This window comes from Otolemur garnettii, unplaced genomic scaffold (assembly GCF_000181295.1).
Source record: "Otolemur garnettii isolate 467f Iridium unplaced genomic scaffold, OtoGar3 scaffold00152, whole genome shotgun sequence".
Taxonomy (NCBI): Eukaryota; Metazoa; Chordata; class Mammalia; order Primates; family Galagidae; genus Otolemur; species Otolemur garnettii.
In genome coordinates, this window is record NW_003852547.1 from 2,253,080 (window position 1) to 2,272,250 (window position 19,171).

The 19,171-nt window shown below is 48.6% G+C and overlaps 2 protein-coding genes across 4 annotated transcripts in view; both read left to right on the plus strand.

The window, feature by feature from the left end:
• The window catches only part of RELB (RELB proto-oncogene, NF-kB subunit), a 30,896-nt gene extending 21,676 nt beyond the window's left edge, over positions 1 to 9,220 (plus strand). For both annotated transcript variants that reach the window (XM_012811168.2, XM_023518945.1), the window contains 5 exons: positions 715 to 819; positions 4,866 to 5,081; positions 6,762 to 6,830; positions 6,932 to 7,009; positions 8,449 to 9,220. In XM_012811168.2, coding sequence (XP_012666622.1) covers positions 715 to 819; positions 4,866 to 5,081; positions 6,762 to 6,830; positions 6,932 to 7,009; positions 8,449 to 8,831 — 851 coding nt within the window. In that variant the 3' untranslated portion in view covers positions 8,832 to 9,220. The remainder of the gene's footprint in view (positions 1 to 714; positions 820 to 4,865; positions 5,082 to 6,761; positions 6,831 to 6,931; positions 7,010 to 8,448) is intronic.
• A 198-nt stretch (positions 9,221 to 9,418) lies between these two features.
• The window catches only part of CLASRP (CLK4 associating serine/arginine rich protein), a 33,475-nt gene continuing 23,722 nt past the window's right edge, over positions 9,419 to 19,171 (plus strand). For both annotated transcript variants that reach the window (XR_001161680.1, XM_003799501.1), the window contains exons 1-2: positions 9,419 to 9,486; positions 11,169 to 11,296. Coding sequence is in view for 1 of the 2 variants with exons in the window: in XM_003799501.1 (XP_003799549.1) it covers positions 11,198 to 11,296 (99 nt within the window). In the remaining variant the exon portion in view is untranslated. The remainder of the gene's footprint in view (positions 9,487 to 11,168; positions 11,297 to 19,171) is intronic.

The following is a 19,171-nucleotide window of genomic DNA, read 5'->3' on the forward strand; positions in this document are numbered from 1 at the left end:
TTTTTTTTTTTTTTTTTTTTAAGAGACAGAGTCTCACTTTATTGCCCTTGGTAGAGTGCTGTGGAGTCCAACTCCTGGGCTTAGGTGATTCTCCTGCCTCAGCCTCCCAAGTAGCTGGGACTACAGGCGCCCGCCACAACGCCTGGCTATTTTTTGTTGCAGTTTGGCTGGGGCTGGGTTTGAACCCATTGAGTAGGGGCCGGCGCTCTACTCACTGAGCCATAGGCACCGCCCTAACCTGTCCCTTCTGAGTGTCTTCTTTCTCCACCTAGACCACAGGTTCCAGGAGGACTTGGTCTGTCTTCTTTATTCCCCACTTCTCCATAGCGTGGGGTGGGCACCCACTAGGTGTCTGATAAAGACTTGGTGACTAAAGGCTGGGCGCAGTGGCTCCTGCCTATAATCCTAGCACTCTAGGAAGTCATGGTGGGTGGATTGCCCTGAGTTCACAGGTTCAAGTCCAGCCTGAGACAGAGCGAGACCCCTGCCTCTAAAAATAGCCAGGTGTTGTGGCAGGCACCTGTAGTCCCAGCTGCTCAGGAGGTTGAGGCAAGAGAATTGCTTGAGCCCAAGAGTTTGAGGTTGCTGTGAGCTATGATGTCACAGCACTCGACTGAGGGTGACAAAGCAGGATTATCTCAAAAAAAAAAAAAAAGACTCAGTGACTGAATTCTCATTTTATCTTTTACATTTCTTCCTCTTGCTACTTCTCAGAGTCCACAAACACATCAGAGCTACGGATTTGCCGAATCAACAAGGAGAGCGGCCCATGCACGGGTGGTGAAGAGCTCTACTTGCTATGTGACAAGGTGCAGAAAGGTGAGGGGCTTGGGGCAGCAGGCCCAGGCAGAGTGGATCTGGTGGCTCAGAGGGGTTGCAGGGGAGCTTAGGAGGCTGGGAAGGTGAGGAAGAGCTAGTTAAGCAGGACAGTGGAGCAGAAGAATCCAGAATTCTGGCTTTGGAGTCAGGGCGACACAGCTGATTGGTTCATTCACTCTTCAAGTGACCCATTCACTTGTCCTTGTACAGAGAGGGAGGCCTGTTTGTGCTGGCCTATGCTGGGTGCCAGGTGGTGCTATCCCAGAGCTCACTAGCTGGGAAACTCTGATATTAATGGTGGGATTGCATAAGTAAATGCCTTATGGCCATTGTGATGGGGTATGGATAAAGCAAACAAAGGACCAGAAAAATACCTCCTCTGCTTCATTCACATCTTTTCAAATGTTCCTTCCTCAAATAGGCTTTAAGAGAAACCAGCAAACCTTACACTCAGGATTTACTGACAGGGGAATGGGCAATAGGGAGTCTTCCCTTTTACTATGCATATCTCTTTTGTATCCTTTGCTTTTTTTTTTTTTTTTTTTTGAGACAGAATCTCACTATGTTGCCCTTGGTAGAATGCCATGACATCACAGCTCACAGAAACCTCAAACTCTTGGGCTCAAGTAATCCTCTTGCCTCAGCCTCTCAAGTAGCTGGGACTACAGGTGCCTGCCACAATGGCCAGCTATTTTTTTTTGGTTGCAGTTGTTATTGTTGTTTTAGCTGGCCCGGGCCAGGTTCAAACCTGCCAGCCTCAGTGTGTGTGGCCGGTGCCCTATTCACTGAGCTATGGGTGTCACCCTTGCATTTTTTTTTTTTTTTTTTGAGACAGAGTGGCACTCTGCTGCTCCAGGCTAAAGTGCCATAGTGTCAGCATAGCTCACGGCAACATCAAACTCCTGGGTTCAAATGATCCTCTTGCCTCAGCCTCCCGAGTAGGTGGGACTGCAGGGGCCTGCCACAATGCCCAGCTAGTTTTTCTATTTTTAGTAGACATAGGGTCTCACTCTTGCTCAGGCTTTTCTCGACCTCCTGAACTCAAGGGATCCTCCAGCCTGGACCTTCCAGAGTGCTAGGATTATAAGTATGAGCCACTGTGCCCAGCCATGGCTCACAGTATTTTTTTCTTTTCTTTTCTTTTTTTTTTGGTAGAGACAGAGTCTCACTTTATCATCCTTGGTAGAGTGCCCTGGCATCACGCAGCTCACAGCAATCTCCAACTCCTGGGCTTAGGTGATTCTCTTGCCTCAGCCTCCCAAGCAGCTAGGGCTACAGGCGCCCACCACAACGTTCAGCTATTTTTTTGGTTGCAATTTGGTCAGGGCCAGGTTTGAACCCATGACCCTCGGTATATGGTTTTTGTTTGTTTGTTTTTTGTTTTTGAGACAGAGTTTCACTTTGTGGTCCCTTGGGAGAGTGCTGTAGCATCACAGCAACCTCAAACTCTTGGGCTTAGGTGATGCTCTTGCCTCAGTCTCCCAAGTAGCTGGGACTACAGGTGCCTGCCACCATGCCTGGCTATTTTTTTTTTTTTAATTGAGACAGAGCCTCAAGCTGTCCCCCTGGGTAGAGGGCCGTGGCATTACAGCTCACAGCAACCTCCAACTCCTGGGCTCAAGCGAGTCTCCTGCCTCAGCCTCCCAAGTAGCTGGGACCACAGGCGCCTGCCACAACGCCCGGCTATTTTTTGGTTGCAGCCGTCATTGTTGTTTGGCGGGTCCGGGCTGGGGATTCGAACCCGCCACCTTAGGTGTACGTGGCTGGCGCCTTAGCCGGTTGAGCTATAGGCGCCGAGCCCTGGCTATTTTTTTGTTGCAGTTGTCATTGTTGCTTAGCAGGCCTGGGCCAGATTTGAACCTGCCAGCCTCAGTGTATATGGCCGGTGCCCTAACCACTGAGCTATGGGTGCCGAATCTAAAATCATTTTAAAGTGTATGGTTCAGGGCAGTGCCTGTGGCTCAGTGGGTAGGGCCACTGGCCCCATATATCGACGGTGGTGGGTTCAAACCTGGCCCTGGCCAAACTGCAACAAAAAAATAGCTGGGCGTTGTGGCAGGTGCCTGTAGTCCCAGCTACTTGGGAGTCCCAGCTACTCGGGAGGCTGAGGCAAGAGAATCGCCTAAGCCCAGGAGTTAGAGGTTACTATGAGCTGTGACGCCATGGCACTCTACCAAGAGTGATTAAGTAAGTCTCTGTCTCTAAAGAAAAAAAAAATGTATGGTTCAGTGGCATATAGTACATTCACAATGTTGTGCCACCACCACTATCTAGTTCCGGAACATTTTCAGCACCCACAAAGAAACCCTGGACCCATTAAGTTGTCAATTCCTATTCCCTTCTCCCCTTAGTCCCTGCCAACCACTAATCTGTTTTCTCTGTCTATGGATATTTCATAAATGGAATCATAATTATGTGGCCTTTTGTATCTGGCTTCTTTCACTTAGCATAGTACTTTCAAGGTCCATCCACATTGTAGCACGTATTAGTGCTTCATTCCTGGATTTTTTTGCAGTTTTTGGCTGGGGCTAGGTTTGAACCCACCACCTCTGGCATATGGAGCCGGCGCCCTACTACTTTGAGCCACAGGCACCACCCAATGCTTCATTCGTTTTTATGGCTGAAGGATATTCTGTCATATAGGCATACCACAATTTGTTTATCCATTGATCCGCTGACGGACATTTGGCTTATTTCCACTTTTTGGCTATTGTGAATAGTACTGCTATGAACATTCATGTACAGTTTTTTTTTTGAGACAAAGTCTCACTTTGTCATCCTTGGTAGAGTGCTGTGGAGTGCCGTGGATCTTGGTAGAGTGCCGTGGATCACAGCAACCTCAAACTCTTGGGCTCAAATGATCTTCTTGCCTCAGCCTCCCGAGTAGCTGGGACTAAAGCACCGGCCACAATGCCTGGCTAGTTTTTCTATTTTTTTTTTTTGAGACAGAGCCTCAAGCTGTCCCCCTGGGTAGAGTGCCATGGCATTACAGCTCACAGCAACCGCCTCAAGCTGTCCCCCTGGGTAGAGTGCCATGGCATTACAGCTCACAGCAACCTCCAACTCCTGGGCTCAAGCGAGTCCCCTGCCTCTGCCTCCCAAGTAGCTGGGACCACAGGCGCCCACCACAACGCCCGGCTATTTTTTGGTTGCAGCCGTCATTGTTGTTTTGGCGGGTCCAGGCTGGGGAGTTGAACCCGCCACCTTAGGTGTACGTGGCTGGCGCCTTAGCCGGTTGAGCTATAGGCGCCGAGCCAGTTTTTCTATTTTTAATAGGGACAGGGTCTCACTCTTGATCAGGCTGGTCTTGAAATCCTAGCTCAAGCAATCCACCCACCTCAGCCTCCCCAAGTGCTAAGATTACAGCCATGAGCCACCATGCCTAGCCCCTGGACATGTCTGGGATATGAATTCTACTGAACATTTAGGTTGTTATAAGGATTGAATGAGATTTCATGTAAACATATAAACCACTTAATGACTGGCACACAATAGGTGCTCAACAGAAAGTTGCTACTACTATAATCCCAGCACTCTTGGAGGCCAAGGTGGGTGGATTGCCTGAGCTCAGAAGTTTGGGACTAGCCTGAACAAGAGCAAGACCCAGTCTCTAAGAAAATAGCTGGGTGTTGTGGCAGGCACCTGTAGTCTCAGCTACTTGGGAGGCTGAGGTAAAATGATCAATTAAGCCCAAGAGTTTGAGGGTGCTATGAGCTATGACACCACAGCACTCTACGCAGGGTGACAAAGGACAAAGTAAAACTCTGTCTCAAAAAAAAAAAAAGAAAAAGAAACTGGGGTGGCGCCTGTGGCTCAAGGAGTAAGGCACCGGCCCCATATACTGGAGGTGGTGGGTTCAAACCCAGCCTCGACCAAAAACTGCTAAAAAAAAAAAAAAAAGAAGAAGAAGAAAGCAAGCTGCTACTATTGCTACTATGATGTTTTATTTTCAGAAATGTTAGTGTTGACTTTGGGGGAAGTTGAACATATTAGGGGCTCAGTGGGCAAAAGTCCTGGCTCAGCTGATGTCCCTACTTTCCTGCCAGAGGACATATCAGTCGTGTTCAGCACAGCCTCCTGGGAAGGCCGAGCTGACTTCTCTCAGGCTGACGTGCATCGCCAGATTGCCATTGTGTTCAAGACGCCACCCTATGAGGACCTGGAGATTGTTGAGCCTGTGACGGTCAATGTCTTCCTGCAGCGACTCACTGACGGGGTCTGCAGCGAGCCACTGCCCTTCACGTACCTGCCTCGGGACCATGGTAACCACAGCAACCCAGGGTGACCTACTGCCCCAGAGACTAGGATTTTGACCTTGCTTGGGATGACTCAGAAGAGGAAGAGGAAGGGGCAGAAGTAGAATGCAGGCAAGGACCTACATAGATGAGGTTCAAATTCTAGCTCTGGTGCTCCCTGGCTGTGTGACCTCTGCCTCTCCAAGCCTTAGTCTCCTCCTGTGCAAAATGGAAATAATATTACCAGTCTCATGGCATTTGGGGAGTACTTAGTCATTCATCTCCTCAGCATGCCTGCTCATTTCTGGCCTCATGCTAGGTAGGGCTGGGGACACAGCAGTAACCAAGACCATTCCTAGCCCTGCCCTTATTTGGCTTACAGTCCCATTGAGGGGGAAGAGACAGCCTATCTCCACACAGGGATGACCCGAGGGAGCAGGACACTGGAATGGAGTTACTTGAGGGTGTTAGATTGCTCAAAGGGAATACCTGACCTAGCTCTAGGGGTTAGGGAAGGTTTTATGGAGGACTGGACAGATGAACTGAGGGCAGAAAGATGACTGAGTGCTTTTCCAGGTAAGTGGTGGCAGTGAGAGAGACTGTTTTATTTTTATTTATTTATTTATTTTATTATTCTTTTTTTGAGACATAGTCTCACTTTGTTATCCTCAGTAGAATGCTGTGGCGTCACAGCTCACAGCAACCTCAAACTCTTGGGCTCAGGCAATTCTCTTGCCTCAGCTTCCTGAGTAGCTGGGACTACAGGCGCCTGCCACAATGCCTAGTTATTTATTTAGAGATGGGACCTCGCTCCTGCTCAGGCTGGTCTCGGACTCTTGAGATCAAGCAACCCGCCCATCTCAGCCTCCCAGAGTACTAGGATTATAGGTGTGATCCACTGTGTCTGGCCAGGGAGACTTTTTTTTTTTTTTTTTTTTGAGACAGAACCTCAAGCTATCCCCCTGGGTAGAATGCCGTGGCTTCACAGCTCACAGCAACTTCCAACTCCTGGGCTCAAGCGAGTCTCCTACCTCAGCTTCCCAAGTAGCTGGGACAACAGGCGCCCGCCACAACGCCCGGCTATTTTTTGGTTGCAGCTGTCATTGTTGTTTGGCAGGTCCGGGCTGGATTCGAACCTGCCACCTTAGGTGTATGTGGCTGGCACCTTAGCCACTTGAGCCACAGGTACCAAGCCAACTTTTTTTTTAAGACAGAATCTCAAGCTGTCACCCTGGGTAGAGTGCTGTAGCATCATAGCTCACAGCAACCTCAAACTCTTGGGCTCAAGCAATCGTCTTACCTCAGTTTTTTTTATTTTTAGTAAAGACAGGGTCTCACTCTTGCTCAGGCTGGTCTTGAACTTGTGAGCTCCAACAATCCACCTGCCTCAGTCTCCCAGAGTGTTAGGATTACAAGTGTGAGCCACTGAGCCTGGCCCAGGGAGACTGTTTTAAACAGCTTGGATAGCACATGCAAAGGTCCTGAGACAAGATTGTGCTTGGGGTGCTCCAGGAATAACAGAGAGGCCAGTGTGGTTGGAAGTGAGTGTGGCTTTTGTTTTGATTAGGATATGGTTATCTGTTTTCTCTGGTTGTTCATAAATCTGAATAGCTCAATAACTTCCTAAATGGTATATATAGTTGGTCATTAATTATTTGTTATTATTAATGGATTACTTTTTGCATGTCCCTGGTATCTCCTGAACAGACAGCTATGGCGTGGATAAGAAGCGGAAACGGGGGATACCTGATGTTCTCGGGGAGCTAAACAGCTCTGGTGTGTGCCCTCTGCTTCTTTCCATACCTATCCCAGGTTTGGGGGAGGGGAGGGCTGACCCCACTGCCTCCTCTGCTGGTCCCATCTTTGCCTTCCCACAGATCCCCATGGCATAGAGAGCAAACGGCGAAAGAAAAAGCCAGTCTTCCTGGACCACTTCCTGCCCAGCCATGGCTCAGGTGGGTCCTGGCTCCGCGCAAGTCCCTGCTTCATGGGGTGGGCCAAGGGTGAGCTGCAGTCCTGCTTTTCTGGGCCCTCTAAGAGCTCCCACTAGGCCACTCACCACTTACCCAGCAACATAAAATGAGAAGAATAAGGGCTCTTGAGACAGAACGGAAGTCCTAATCTCCCCTGGACATTTACTGGCTGTGTGACCTTTGCTAAATTATTCTCTCAGAGTCTCAGGGGCTCCTTTAAAAAGCCTAATCACATACATACCTCACTGGCCTTTTATTTATTTATTTATTTATTGAGATAGAGTCTCACTTTTGTCTCCCTCGGTAGAGTGCTATGGTGTCATAGCTCATAGCAACCTCAAATTTTTGGGCTCAAGCAATTCTCTTGCCTCAGCCTCCCAAGTAGGTGGGACTACAGACACCTGCTACAATGGTGCTATTTTTATTTTTTTGTAGTTTTTGGCCAGGGCTGGGTTTGAACCCACCACCTCTGGCATATGGGGCTGGCGCCCTCCTCCTTTGAGCCACAGGCACCACCGGGTATGCCTCTTTCTAAGTTAAGGGTAATCAGCTTTTGCTGATGAGGTTTGTCTTGTTTTAAAAACAAAGTGGCTCAGCAGCGCCTGTGGCTCAAAGGACTGAGGTGCCGGCCCCATATGCTGGAGGTGGTGGGTTCAAACCCAGCCCTGGCCAAAAAAAAAAGAGGCTCTTTTCTTTTTGAGGTAGAGTCTCACTATGTTGCCCTCAGTAGAGTGCTGTAGCATCACAGCTCACAGCAACCTCAAACTCTTGGGCTTAAGTGATTCTCTTGCCTCAGCCTCCCAAGTAGCTGGGACTATAGGCACCTGCCACAACGACCGGCTATTTTTTGGCTGCAGTTGTCACTGTTTAGCTGGCCCAGGGCAGGTTCAAACCCACCAGCCTGGGTCTATGTGGCTGGCTTGGTAACCTCTGTGCTACCTGCGCTGAGCCAGAAAGTGACTTTCTTATGACATTTATTTTGCCTTACAATTTGGGATCTGGCGACTTCCCAACTTCGTGGAGGTGTTTTTGTCCTTGTTTTTTAACTGGGCAACACTTCATTCCATTAATACAGAATGAGTGTTTCCAAGATTTCACTTTTTGGGTTTTGAGTTATCTCTGTATTTTAGGGGGCCTGGAGGCTCCTTTCCTTTCTCATCCTTGGGGAAAACTCTCTGCGGAGCTGCATGGTTTCGACCTTGGTTCTACAACTCCACAGCTGTATATGACTTTACTTTCCCCCCTGCCTGTGTTTGTTTACTGAGAAGTCAGTCATAGTGAAGCAGTAGTCAGAAGCAATAGTCCCTTCTCACAGGGAGGCATCCTGATGACGCATTTAGCATGGGGCTAGGCATTCAGGTTGGGTTCTGGCCAGAAGTTGGCCCTAAAGCTCAACACACTTCTCTTTTTTCATCTGGTAGGTCCGTACCTTCCGCCCTCAGCCCTGCTGCCAGACACAGACTTCTTCCCCAGTGTGTCACTGCCTGTCTTGGACCCCGCCAGTGGGTCTGACTTCCTGGACGACGGCTTTGCCTACGACCCCACGGCCCCCACGCTTTTCACCATGTTGGACCTGCTGCCCCCGCCGCCGCCACTCGCCAGCGCTGTCGCAGGCAACGGGGGTGCAGCAGGAGCGGTTGGGGAGCCCCCGGGCCCGGAGCCGCTGACGCTGGACTCGTACCAGGCCCCAGGCCCCGGGGACGGAGGCACCGCTAGCCTCGTGGGCAGCAACATGTTCCCCAACCAGTACCGCGAGTCGGCTTTTGGGGGCGGCCTCCTGTCCCCGGGACCTGAAGCCACGTAGCGCCGTGGCGCTTAGAGGATAGGCTCTGGGTGGGGAAGGAGGTGGCGGGGCTGTGTGAACCCAGCCAAGACGTCCAGCACCACCAACACCACCATCCCTTTGGGCTGCCCTCTGTTTAGTCTTCTGACCTCCTCATGCTTCTCAATCGGACACTTCAGCGTTGACGAGAAGCTCCGTAGCGCGAGGTTCCCTTAAGCCATTATTATAAATGAGGAAACTGAGTCCGGAGAGAAAAAGGGGGTTGGCTCCCATGCACTCGCTTTTTAAAGCTGCCTCAGCTGGCACCTTCAAAAGATTGTACATATGGCCGGAAGGGGTAGATGCCGACTCTCTTCCTAAGACTTGAGGGGCGGGTAAGTTGTTCAAATTCTTCTCAATAAATACAAGTTTTTGAGCCTTGGCCTTTTCGTCTCTCTTCTAAATGGGAAACAGCCCGGCCTCTTGACAAAGCAACGCCTTCGAGGTGGGCTTTGCACGACGTCTCCGCCCTACTCCTTCTAGTCCCCGCCCCCCGGCTCCAGGCCCCGGTCCCGCATCGGCGGAAGTGCGCTGTGGCGCTCCACCACGCCCCGCCCCTTCCCCTTGGCGCGGCCTCTCATTTCCGTTTCCGGTGCGGCCGCGCGCGAGCGCAGCGGTGGGAGGCCGCGATCAGCCGGTGAGTGCAGGCGGCGGGCCTCGACCTTGTGGTTTTCAGGCAGGTGTCAGCCCAGCTTTGCCCTTGCTTCAGGCTTTCTCCATGCTGCTGGTCTCGACGACCGCTCGTCCCTTGCCCCCTTCGGCCTGATGGGCTTCAGGCCGCGCCCCAGTCTCCGCCTGGGCCCGAACTCTCCGCGTCAGACTCGGCCTGGGGGCCGGCCCGAGTCACAGTCCCACCCACTTGTCAGAAGAAGCAGCCCAAAACCTTTGGCCGCAACCTGCTTCTCAGCCTTGTCCACTAGCTCTGCCCTCAAACTCACCCCACCCCATTTCGTCAGCCAGCTCCGCCTCTCAGGCTTTTTATGCATGTATGTATGTATGTATGTATGTATTTGTTTTTGGCCAGAGCTGGGTTTGAACCCGCCACCTCCGGCATTTGGGACTGGCGCCCTACCCTTTTGAGCCACAGGCGCCGCCCCTTAGGTTTCTTTTTTAACCTGCATGTTGTCTCCTCACTCCTCTGTTCAAATCCCTTATTTAGAACTCAGCTTAACTCAAGTTTCTCCTTACAACATCCACCCCATCTTCCCTCTCTGTCAAGCGTCATCATTTTCCATCCACTCCTTTTACTGGCCCTCTACTCCTACCTCCATATCACTACGCTGTTTACATACAGTTTTTCTCAATTTTTTTCCACCTGCCTTCATCCATATGTCTCTGCAGCCCATGCTCATACCCACCCCCCACATATGGCCCCTGGTGGAACCTTTTTTTTTTTTTGAGACGGAGCCTCAAGCTGTCCCCCGGGTAGAGTGCCGTGGTATTGCAGCTCACAGCAACCTCCAACACCTGGGCTCAAGCGAGTCTACTGCCTCAGCCTCCCAAGTAGCTGGGACCACAGGCACCCGCCACAACGCCCAGCTATTTTTTGGTTGCAGCCATCATTGTTTGGTGGGCTGGGCTGGATTCGAACCTGCTACCTTAGGTGTATGTGGCTGGCGCCTTAGCCACTTGAGCCACAGGCGCCGAGCCGGAAACATTTTTTAACACTTCCTTTAGCTTGAGTTCCAGCCCTAGGTGCTCAGGCACCTCAGGTGCCTTCTGACCTTACTTCAAATACTGCTTTTGTTTCAAAACTTTCTTTCTTTTTTTTTTTTTGAGACAGAGTCTCACTATGTTGCCCTCAGTAGAGTGCTGTGACATCACATCTCACAGCAACCTCAAACTCTTGGGCTTCAGCGATTCTCTTGCCTCAGCCTCCCAAGTAGCTGGAACTACAGTTGCTTGCCACATTGCCCAGCTATTTTTTTGGTGTAGTTGTCGCTGTTGTTTGGCAGGCCTGGGCTGGATTTGAACCCACCAGCTCCGGTGTATGTAACTCGTGCCCCAGCCGCTGAGCTACAGGTGCTGAGCCTGTTTCAAAACTTTCATCCCTGACTTCATGTGGAATCTAGGACACTCCTTTCCCGGGATGCTCACCCCAGAATCACTTAACGGTTTTTCAGAATGTCTAACATACTGAATCAGAGTTGTCAGGGATGCACTTGAGCATCTGGCTCACAGTCTTGTAGCCTTCTACTCTGAAGCAGAGAGAAATGCTATTTAAGATCATCTCTATCACTCAACTTGTTAGATGACTTTGATTCTGTCCATAGGGTTTTTACAGTCCATCTGACATTTCTGGGTGCCTTTATCCTTCAGGTTGAGGCCCTAGGCTTGGCCTCACCACAATGTGGCACGAGGCTCGGAAGCATGAGCGGAAGCTTCGAGGCATGATGGTGGACTACAAGAAGAGAGCAGAGCGGAGGCGGGAGTACTATGAAAAAATCGTGAGTACCTGGCTTATTGGCATTACATCCGGGGTTAGGAGATCCTCCAGAGTAGCGGTTCTCAACCTGTGGGTCATGACCCGTTTTTAACAATGAAAATACATTGCAGCATTAGGAAGGTTGAGAACCACTGCTCCAGAGGGTGAAGCCTTGGTCATTCTTGTAAAATTTGGTCTTGGAAACGTATGCCAAGACAAGAGCTTTATTTTCTCAGGAGTATATTCATGAATTGTTTCTTGAGCATCATCACTAGTAAGAATTTGAGGGATTCTGGGTGGCACCTGTGGCTCAAAGGACTAAGGTGCTGGCCCCATATGCCGGAGGTGGCAGGTTCAAACCCAGCCCCAGCCACAAAACAACAAAAAAAAAAATTTGATGGGTTCTGTTTTTTATAGTATACTGTGTTGTTTGGTGTGGCCTTAGAGTGCAGACATGGTGTTAAACAGGAAGTAGGGAAATCTTTGTAACTCTCATAGCATTCCAGACATAAGACTGGCCACATCCAGAATGTTCTCTTTCACATATTGCTATGTTCCTGTGCATAGAAGAGCTCAGCTACTCTTGAGGGTTGGCCTGGCACATGATAGGAATGCTATCAATATTCATTACATGAAATCCAACCACTTCCCTCTCCTGTTTGATGTTTTAATTGCTTTTGGAGAGACCAAACTCCATCCTTGGCCTAGAAGGCCTTTGCTGTCTGGCCTCTCAGCTTCATCCTGGGACAACTCAACTGGCCATTTTTCTATTTTTGCCACCGCAGGGCTTTGGCCTGTGTTACTTCCCCTCATCAGTTTAACTCCTACTTGTCCTTGGGATCCCAGCTTGAAATGGCCCTTGTTTACTAGATTCTTCTCTCTTGTTAGATAAGAACTGTATAGGCCTTCCCGTTTATACTATATCTCTGCCCTACCCTCCTCTGTGGTCTCCTGGTTCTTAGTCCCATCCCCTCCATTATTTCTTCCTCACAGGGGCCAGATAGGTCTTTCAAAAGCACAAAGCTGACTCTGTCATGCTCAAAGCTCCTAAATGGATCATTAGTGCCTTTGAGAGAAAGCCCCGGTTTCTTATCATAGCCTTCAGGGCCCTGCATGGTTTTTGCCCCTCCTCTGGATTCATGTCACTCTACTTTCTGCCTCTTCCCTTTGCACAAGTCATTCTGGCCTCCTTATTCTTCTGTTGACAGAAGTACTCTCTGGGCCACAGAACTTTTGTATGACCTCTTCCCATATCTGTTAACTATCATCTTTCCCATCTTAGTCCTCAGAGAAGTCTCATCTTGTTCCTCTGACTTAGTCAGGTGTCTTTTATAAATGTCATTATAGTTCCCCGTTCTTTCCTTGTGGAATTTAACACAGTTGAGATACACACACATATACCTGCTATGTCTTTTGAGCACTCCAATCCAAAAAACTCCAAAATCTGAAACATTTTCATTCTGACGTGATACCCTGGCACAAATGGAAAATTCCATACATAACTACTTACACAGATTTTGTTTCATGGACAAAATTTTTATTTTATTTTATTATTATTATTTTTTTTTGCAGTTTTTGGCCAGAGCTGGGTTTGAACCCACCACCTCCGGCATATGGGGCTGGCGCTCTACTCCTTTGAGCCACAGGCGCCACCCAATTTTATTTTATTTTATAATTATTATTATTACTTTTTTTTTCAGAGACAGAATCTCACTTTATCACCCTCAGTAGAGTGTTGTGGTGTCACAGCTCACAGGAACCGCCAGCTCTTGGACTTGGGGGATTCTCTTGCCTCAGCCTCCCGAGTAGCTGGGACTACAGGCGCCTGCCACAATGCCCAGCTATTTTTTTTTTTTGTAGAGTCAGAGAGTCACTCTGTTTCCCTCAGTAGAGTGCTGTGGTGTCACACAGCTTACAGGAACCTCCACCTGTGAGGGCTTAGGCAATTCTCTTGCCTCAGCCTCCCGAGTAGCTGGGACTATAGGTGCCTGCCACAACACCTGGCTACTGTGTTTCCCCGAAAATAAGACCTACCCAAAAAAGAAGCCCTAGGAGGATTTCTATGCATTTGTTAAATATAAGCCCTACCCTATAATAAGACCTAATGATGGGCGTGGCTATGCAGTATAGCCATGCCATGCATTTTGGTGCTGAATGGTAAGGAAGATTGGAATACCTTTTATCTGCCACAGCTCCTTTATCCGAGCCGTTCAAACTTGTGCGGGTACATGTGTGGTAACCGCGGTCACAGGCATCCTATTGCACATGTGCTAATGGCTAGGGGAAAGGAGGAGTTCACATATCACTAATGCCAGCCCAACCAACAAGGTCGGCTCCCCTGTCAGGTACGAGGAGATGACTTAACTGTATTTGTAAATGTAGATTGTTGTATTATACTTAAAAAAAATAAGACATCCCCTGAAAATAAGCTCTAGTGTGTCTTCTTGAGAAAAAATAAATATAAGACAGTGTCTTATTTTCAGGGAAACATGATTTTTTTTTGTTGCAGTTTAGTCGGGGCTGGATTTGAACCCACCACCCTCTGTATATGGAGCCGGCACACTGTCCACTGAGCCTTAGGCACCACCCACGCCCAGCTATTTTTTTAATTTCAGTTTGGCTGGGGCCAGGTTCGAACCTGCCAGCCTTAGTACATGGGGCCAGCACCCTACTCACTGAGCCACAGGCGGCACCCTATTTTTTTTTTTTTTTTTTTGGAAACAGAGTCTCACCATGTTGCCCTTGGTAGAGTGCTGTGATGTTACAGCTCACAGCAACCTCAAGCTTTTGGGCTTAAGCAATTCTTTTGCCTCAGCTGGGAGAACTATAGGCACCCACCACAATGCCTGGCTGTTTTTTTGTTGTAGTTGTCATTGTTGTTTTTAACAGGCCTGGGCCAGGTTGAAGCCTGCCAGCCCCAATGTATATGGCCGAGCAATGGGCGCTGAGCACATGGACAAAATTATTAAAAATATTGTATGAAATTACCTTCAGACTGTGTGTATAAGGAGTATGTGAAACAAATAAATTTTGTGTTGAGACTTGGGTCCCATCTCCAAGATATCTCTCTTATTTATTTATTTATTTATTTAAGAAACAGTCTCACTTTGTTGCCCTTGGTAGAGGGCTGTAGCGTCACAGCTCACAGCAACCTCCAGCTCTTGGGCTTGGGTGATTCTCTCTTGCCTTAGTCTCCCCAGTAGCTGGGACTACAGGTGCCTGCCACAGCACCCAGCTATTTTTTGTTGCAGTTTGGCTGAGGCCAGGTTTGAACCCTCCACCCCGGGGCCGGCCCCCTACTCACTGATCCACAGTGTCGCCCCCTCTCTTTTTTTTTTTTGAGACAGAATCTCTAGCTGTTTCCCTGGGTAGAGTGCTGTGGCGTCACAACTCACAGCAACCTCCAGCTCTTGAGCTCAAGCAATCTCTTGCCTTAGTTTTTTAATTTTAGTAGAGATGGGGTCTCGCTTTTGCTCAGGCTGGTCTGGAATTCATCAGCTCAGGCTATCCACTGGCCTTGGCCTCCCCTAGCCCAGGGGCTAGGATTTCAGGTGTGAGCCACCGCGCCCAATTGTCATATCTTATTATTTATATGCAATTAGTCCAAAATCTGAAAAAAGTCTTAAATCTGAAATATTTCTGGTCCCAAGTATTTTTTGATAAGGGATACTCAACCTGTGTGTATGTATATATACACATACATATACTCAGCTTTGTGAGATTGAGGACTAAGTGTTATATCCCAGAATAGTCCCCATCAAATATGGATGAACAGAATAGGTGAGTAAAACAATATCAGTAATAGCGGTTACCATTTCATCAATCCTTTGCAGGCACCAGGCCATGTGAGAAGGCTTTAGGTGCGTGTTTTTTTTTTTCAGTCCCTACAGTCAGTCCTGAGACAGACTGCTCTGACCACCACTCTTCAGAGAAGAAGAAACTCTTCAGAGCTCCTCACCTCTGCCAACCACTAGGCCAGAGAGAGAGCTCATCTCTGGTGATGCCAGAATAACACTAACCTAACCATGAGGGCAAGGCCTGGGTCTATGTTGGTCATAGTTGAGGCCCCAGGAGTGGGCCAGGAACACAATGAAAAGCTCTCAGGAATTAATAGCCACCACATATTAAGTGCCTATGGGCCCAGGTACCACACCCAGTACTTGCCACTTTGGTATATTATAGTCCTTTCAACAGGCCCAACTGGAGGGTATTGATGATTCCTTTGTTAAAGGTGATGCTATGATAATAGCTAATGCTGTTGAGCAATTCTGTATTAACCACTGTGCTAAATACTTGGTATGCATCTCTGCTATTAAAGCCATACTCCAGACTAAAAGGTAGTTCTTTTTTTTTTTTATTAATTATTGCATGTTTATTTATTTTGATTTATTTTTTTTGTTGTTGCAGTTTTGGCCAGGGCTGGGTTTGAACCCACCACCCTCGGTATATGGGGATGGCGCCCTACTCACTGAGCCATAGGCGCCGCCCCTAAAAGGTAGTTCTTATCTCTGTTTTAGAGCAAACTGGAGCTCTAAGAGGCACAGTCTAGTCCAGGCATCCTCAAATTATGGCCTGCGGGCCATGTGCAGCCCGCCTAGGACATTTATCCGGCTCTTTTTGCTGCCGCTGCCTATCCTGCTTAGCAGCCAACTTGTCCCAGGGCCTGCAGTCCACTCTTCCAACGGTCTGAGGGACAGTGAACTGGCCCCTTGTTTAAAAAGTTTGAGGACCCCTGGTCTAGTCACACAGCAAGAGGGCAGAGCTGGCATTATAACCCAGGCTCTCTAAGCTTTTCACCTGGGCCTTATCCTGAGGAAATGGAGGTTTGGAAAGGCAAAGTGAAGTCAAGGTGACAAAGCCAGGAGGCAAACTATCATCATGGTTAGGCCCTTAGAGTCTAGAGACATAAGGCCCTGGGTTCAAATTCTAGCTACTCCACTTACCTACTATCTGACTTTGGATTAGCAAATATCTCCCTGAGTCTAGTTTCTTTTTTTTTTTGAGACAGAGCCTCAAGCTGTCCCGCTAGGTAGAGTGCCATAACATCATAGCTTACATTAACCTCCAACTCCTGGGCTCAAGCGAGTCTCCTTCCTCAGCCTCCTAAGTAGCTGGGACCACAGGCACCTGCCACAATAGCCCAGCTTTTTTTTTTTTTTTTTTTTGGTTGCAGCCATAGTTGTTTGGACCTGGGCTGGATGTGAACCTGCTACCTTAAGTGTATGTGGCTGGTGCCTTAGCCACTTGAGCCACAGGCGCTGAGCCCTGAGTCTAGTTTCTTTTTCCGCATGCAGAGTGATACAGCATGTACAGTCAGGTTTGGCTGTGATAAACAGAGAACTAAAACATCAGTGGCTTGAACAAGACAGAACGTAATTTCCTAGTCACAGAAAAGAGCAGATGTAGCCCCTTCTGTGCAGGAACCTGAGCACCCTTTAATTCGTTTTTTTCCTGTGCACAACTTCTCTTTCCGGTGTCATCTCAAGGTTGCACAGCTTTCCTTTTCAGTGTCATCTCAAGGTCTTAGAGGGTTGTTCACACTCTAGCCATTATGCCTTCATTCCATTCAGCAGAGAGGAAGGAGAAGGAATAAGGGGCAGACATGCTTGTGGTACCAGTTAAAATTTTGAATGCTGGTTATAGTGGCTCCTGCCTGTCATCCTAGCACTCTGGGAGACCAAGGCAGGTAGATAACCTAAGCTCAGGAGTTCGAGACTAGCCTGAGCAAGAGTGAAAATATACTAAATATACTATACTATACTATACTAAAAATTGAAAAACTAGCTGGGTATTGTGGTGGGTGTCTGTAGTCCCAGATATGTGGGAGGCTGAGGCAAGAGTATCTCTTGAACCCAGGAGTTTGAGGTTGCTTTGAGCTATAATGCCATTGTACTCCAGATGTTTTCCCATAACATTTCCACTCATCCTTCTGACTGGAAAGGAGTCCCATGATCAGCTACAGCTGCAAGGAAGGCTAAGAGATGGAGACTTTGTTCCAGGTGACTGTGACCAGCTATATTAGGAGTTCTATTACCACTAAAGAAAAGAAGCAGATCCTGGTCACTAATTAGTGTTTTTGCACAAATGGAGGACAAGAGCTCCTTCCTCACAAGGCTATGGGATATTGAACACACAGAGCATGGAGTGTAGGCCTGGCCAGCATGATTATTGTTCAGTAAATGTTATCTTTTATTTGTATTGATGTTACTATTCCTGGGTAGAAATGGAATTGGGATCCAGGTCCTTGGATGGGGTAGAGGAAAGAAGCCTGGAGTCTCGACTCCAGACCCAACTTCCTATTTAGCAGGGAAGCGTCCTGAGCTGTATTTTCCCGAGCTTTCTCCTCAGGAGCTTAAAAAGCAAATGTTTGTGCGTGCTTGTAGTGCAGGCCAGTACAAGCAGCCATTATCCCTGTATGTGAACATGTTCTGCATTCAGATCTGAGCTGCCCAGCTGTGGCATGTGGCTGAGCTATGGCTGATGGCTGCTGTAAGGGGCGCCACGTCTCATGCTTGGGCTGAGAGCAGAAGCTATAGGCAAGTGTTGGAGAAGCTGAGGTAGATTGTGGCAGACTGGATGAGCATGTCCAGACCTGCCTATTTTCTCTGTTCCTAGTTTGTCCTTGGTGCCTGCTTTCTCTGTCTTCAGTCCTAGGCTGACTCTGGTTCCATCATTGCTTCTGTCTTTGTCAACTTTTTATTTTTATTTTATTTATTTATTTTTTTGAGACAGTCTCACTTTGTCACTCTTGATAGAGTGCCATGGCATCATAGCTCATAGGAGCCTCAAATTCTTGGGCTCAAGTGATTCTCTTGCCTCAGCCTCCTGAATAGATGGGACTACAGGAGAGAAGCTGGGACTAAAGGCGCCTGCCACAATCCCCCACTATTTTTAGAGAGAGGGTCTCAGTCTTGCTCAGGTTGAACTGAGCTCAGGCAATCCACCCACCTCAGCCTCCCAGAGTGCTAGGATTACATATGTGAGACACCTCACCCAGCTCCTTGTCAACTTTTTAAATCAGTGGTTTGGATAAAGAAACATAATCCCCTGTTGATATGAAAGTGGGAAAGATGTCTCAGCTCAGGTGTTTTCTCCTCCAGGAAGCCCCAGGCTTGTTCAGGTATTCCTGAACTCCCTATCTCAGCACTGCCCACTCTAGGTTGCCACTGTGTAGGGACAGGTTTGTCCCTTCACACTGGACTATGAGTTCATGATAGGAGGGCCAGGGTTGTTTTGGTTACTGTTAAGCCCTAGCACAGAGCCTGTTGAACAATTGAATGAATGATGAATGAAGCGATGAAAGATTTCATGAGCTCCTCTGACCCCATTTGATTCTACAGGCAGGGTAATCCAGTGGTTAAAAGTAGATTTTGGGCTCGGTGCCTGTGGCTCAAGCGGCTAAGGCACCAGCCACATACACCTAAGGTGGCAGGTTCGAATCCAGCCCGGGCCCGCCAAACAACAATAATGGCTGCAACCAAAAAATAGCCCGGTGTTGTGGCAGGCAACTGTAATCCCAGCTACTTGGGAGGCTGAGGCAGGAGACGCGCTTGAGCCCAGGAGTTGGAGGTTGCTGTGAGCAGTGAAGCCAGGGCACTCTACCCAGGGACTCAGCTTGAGGCTCTGTCTCCAAAAAAAAAAAAAAAACAGTAGATTTTGGGGGCAACGCTTGTGGCTCAGTAAGTAGGGCACCAGCCCCATATACTATACCGAGGGTGGTGGGTTCAAACCCGGCCAAACTGCAACAAAAAATAGCCGGGTATTGTGGCAGGTGCCTGTGGTCCCAGCTACTCCAGTGTCTAAGGCAAGAGAATTGCCTAAGCCCAAGGGCTGGAGGTTGCTGTGAGCTGTGATGCTATGGCACTTTAGTGAGGGCGACAAAGTAAAACTCTGTCAC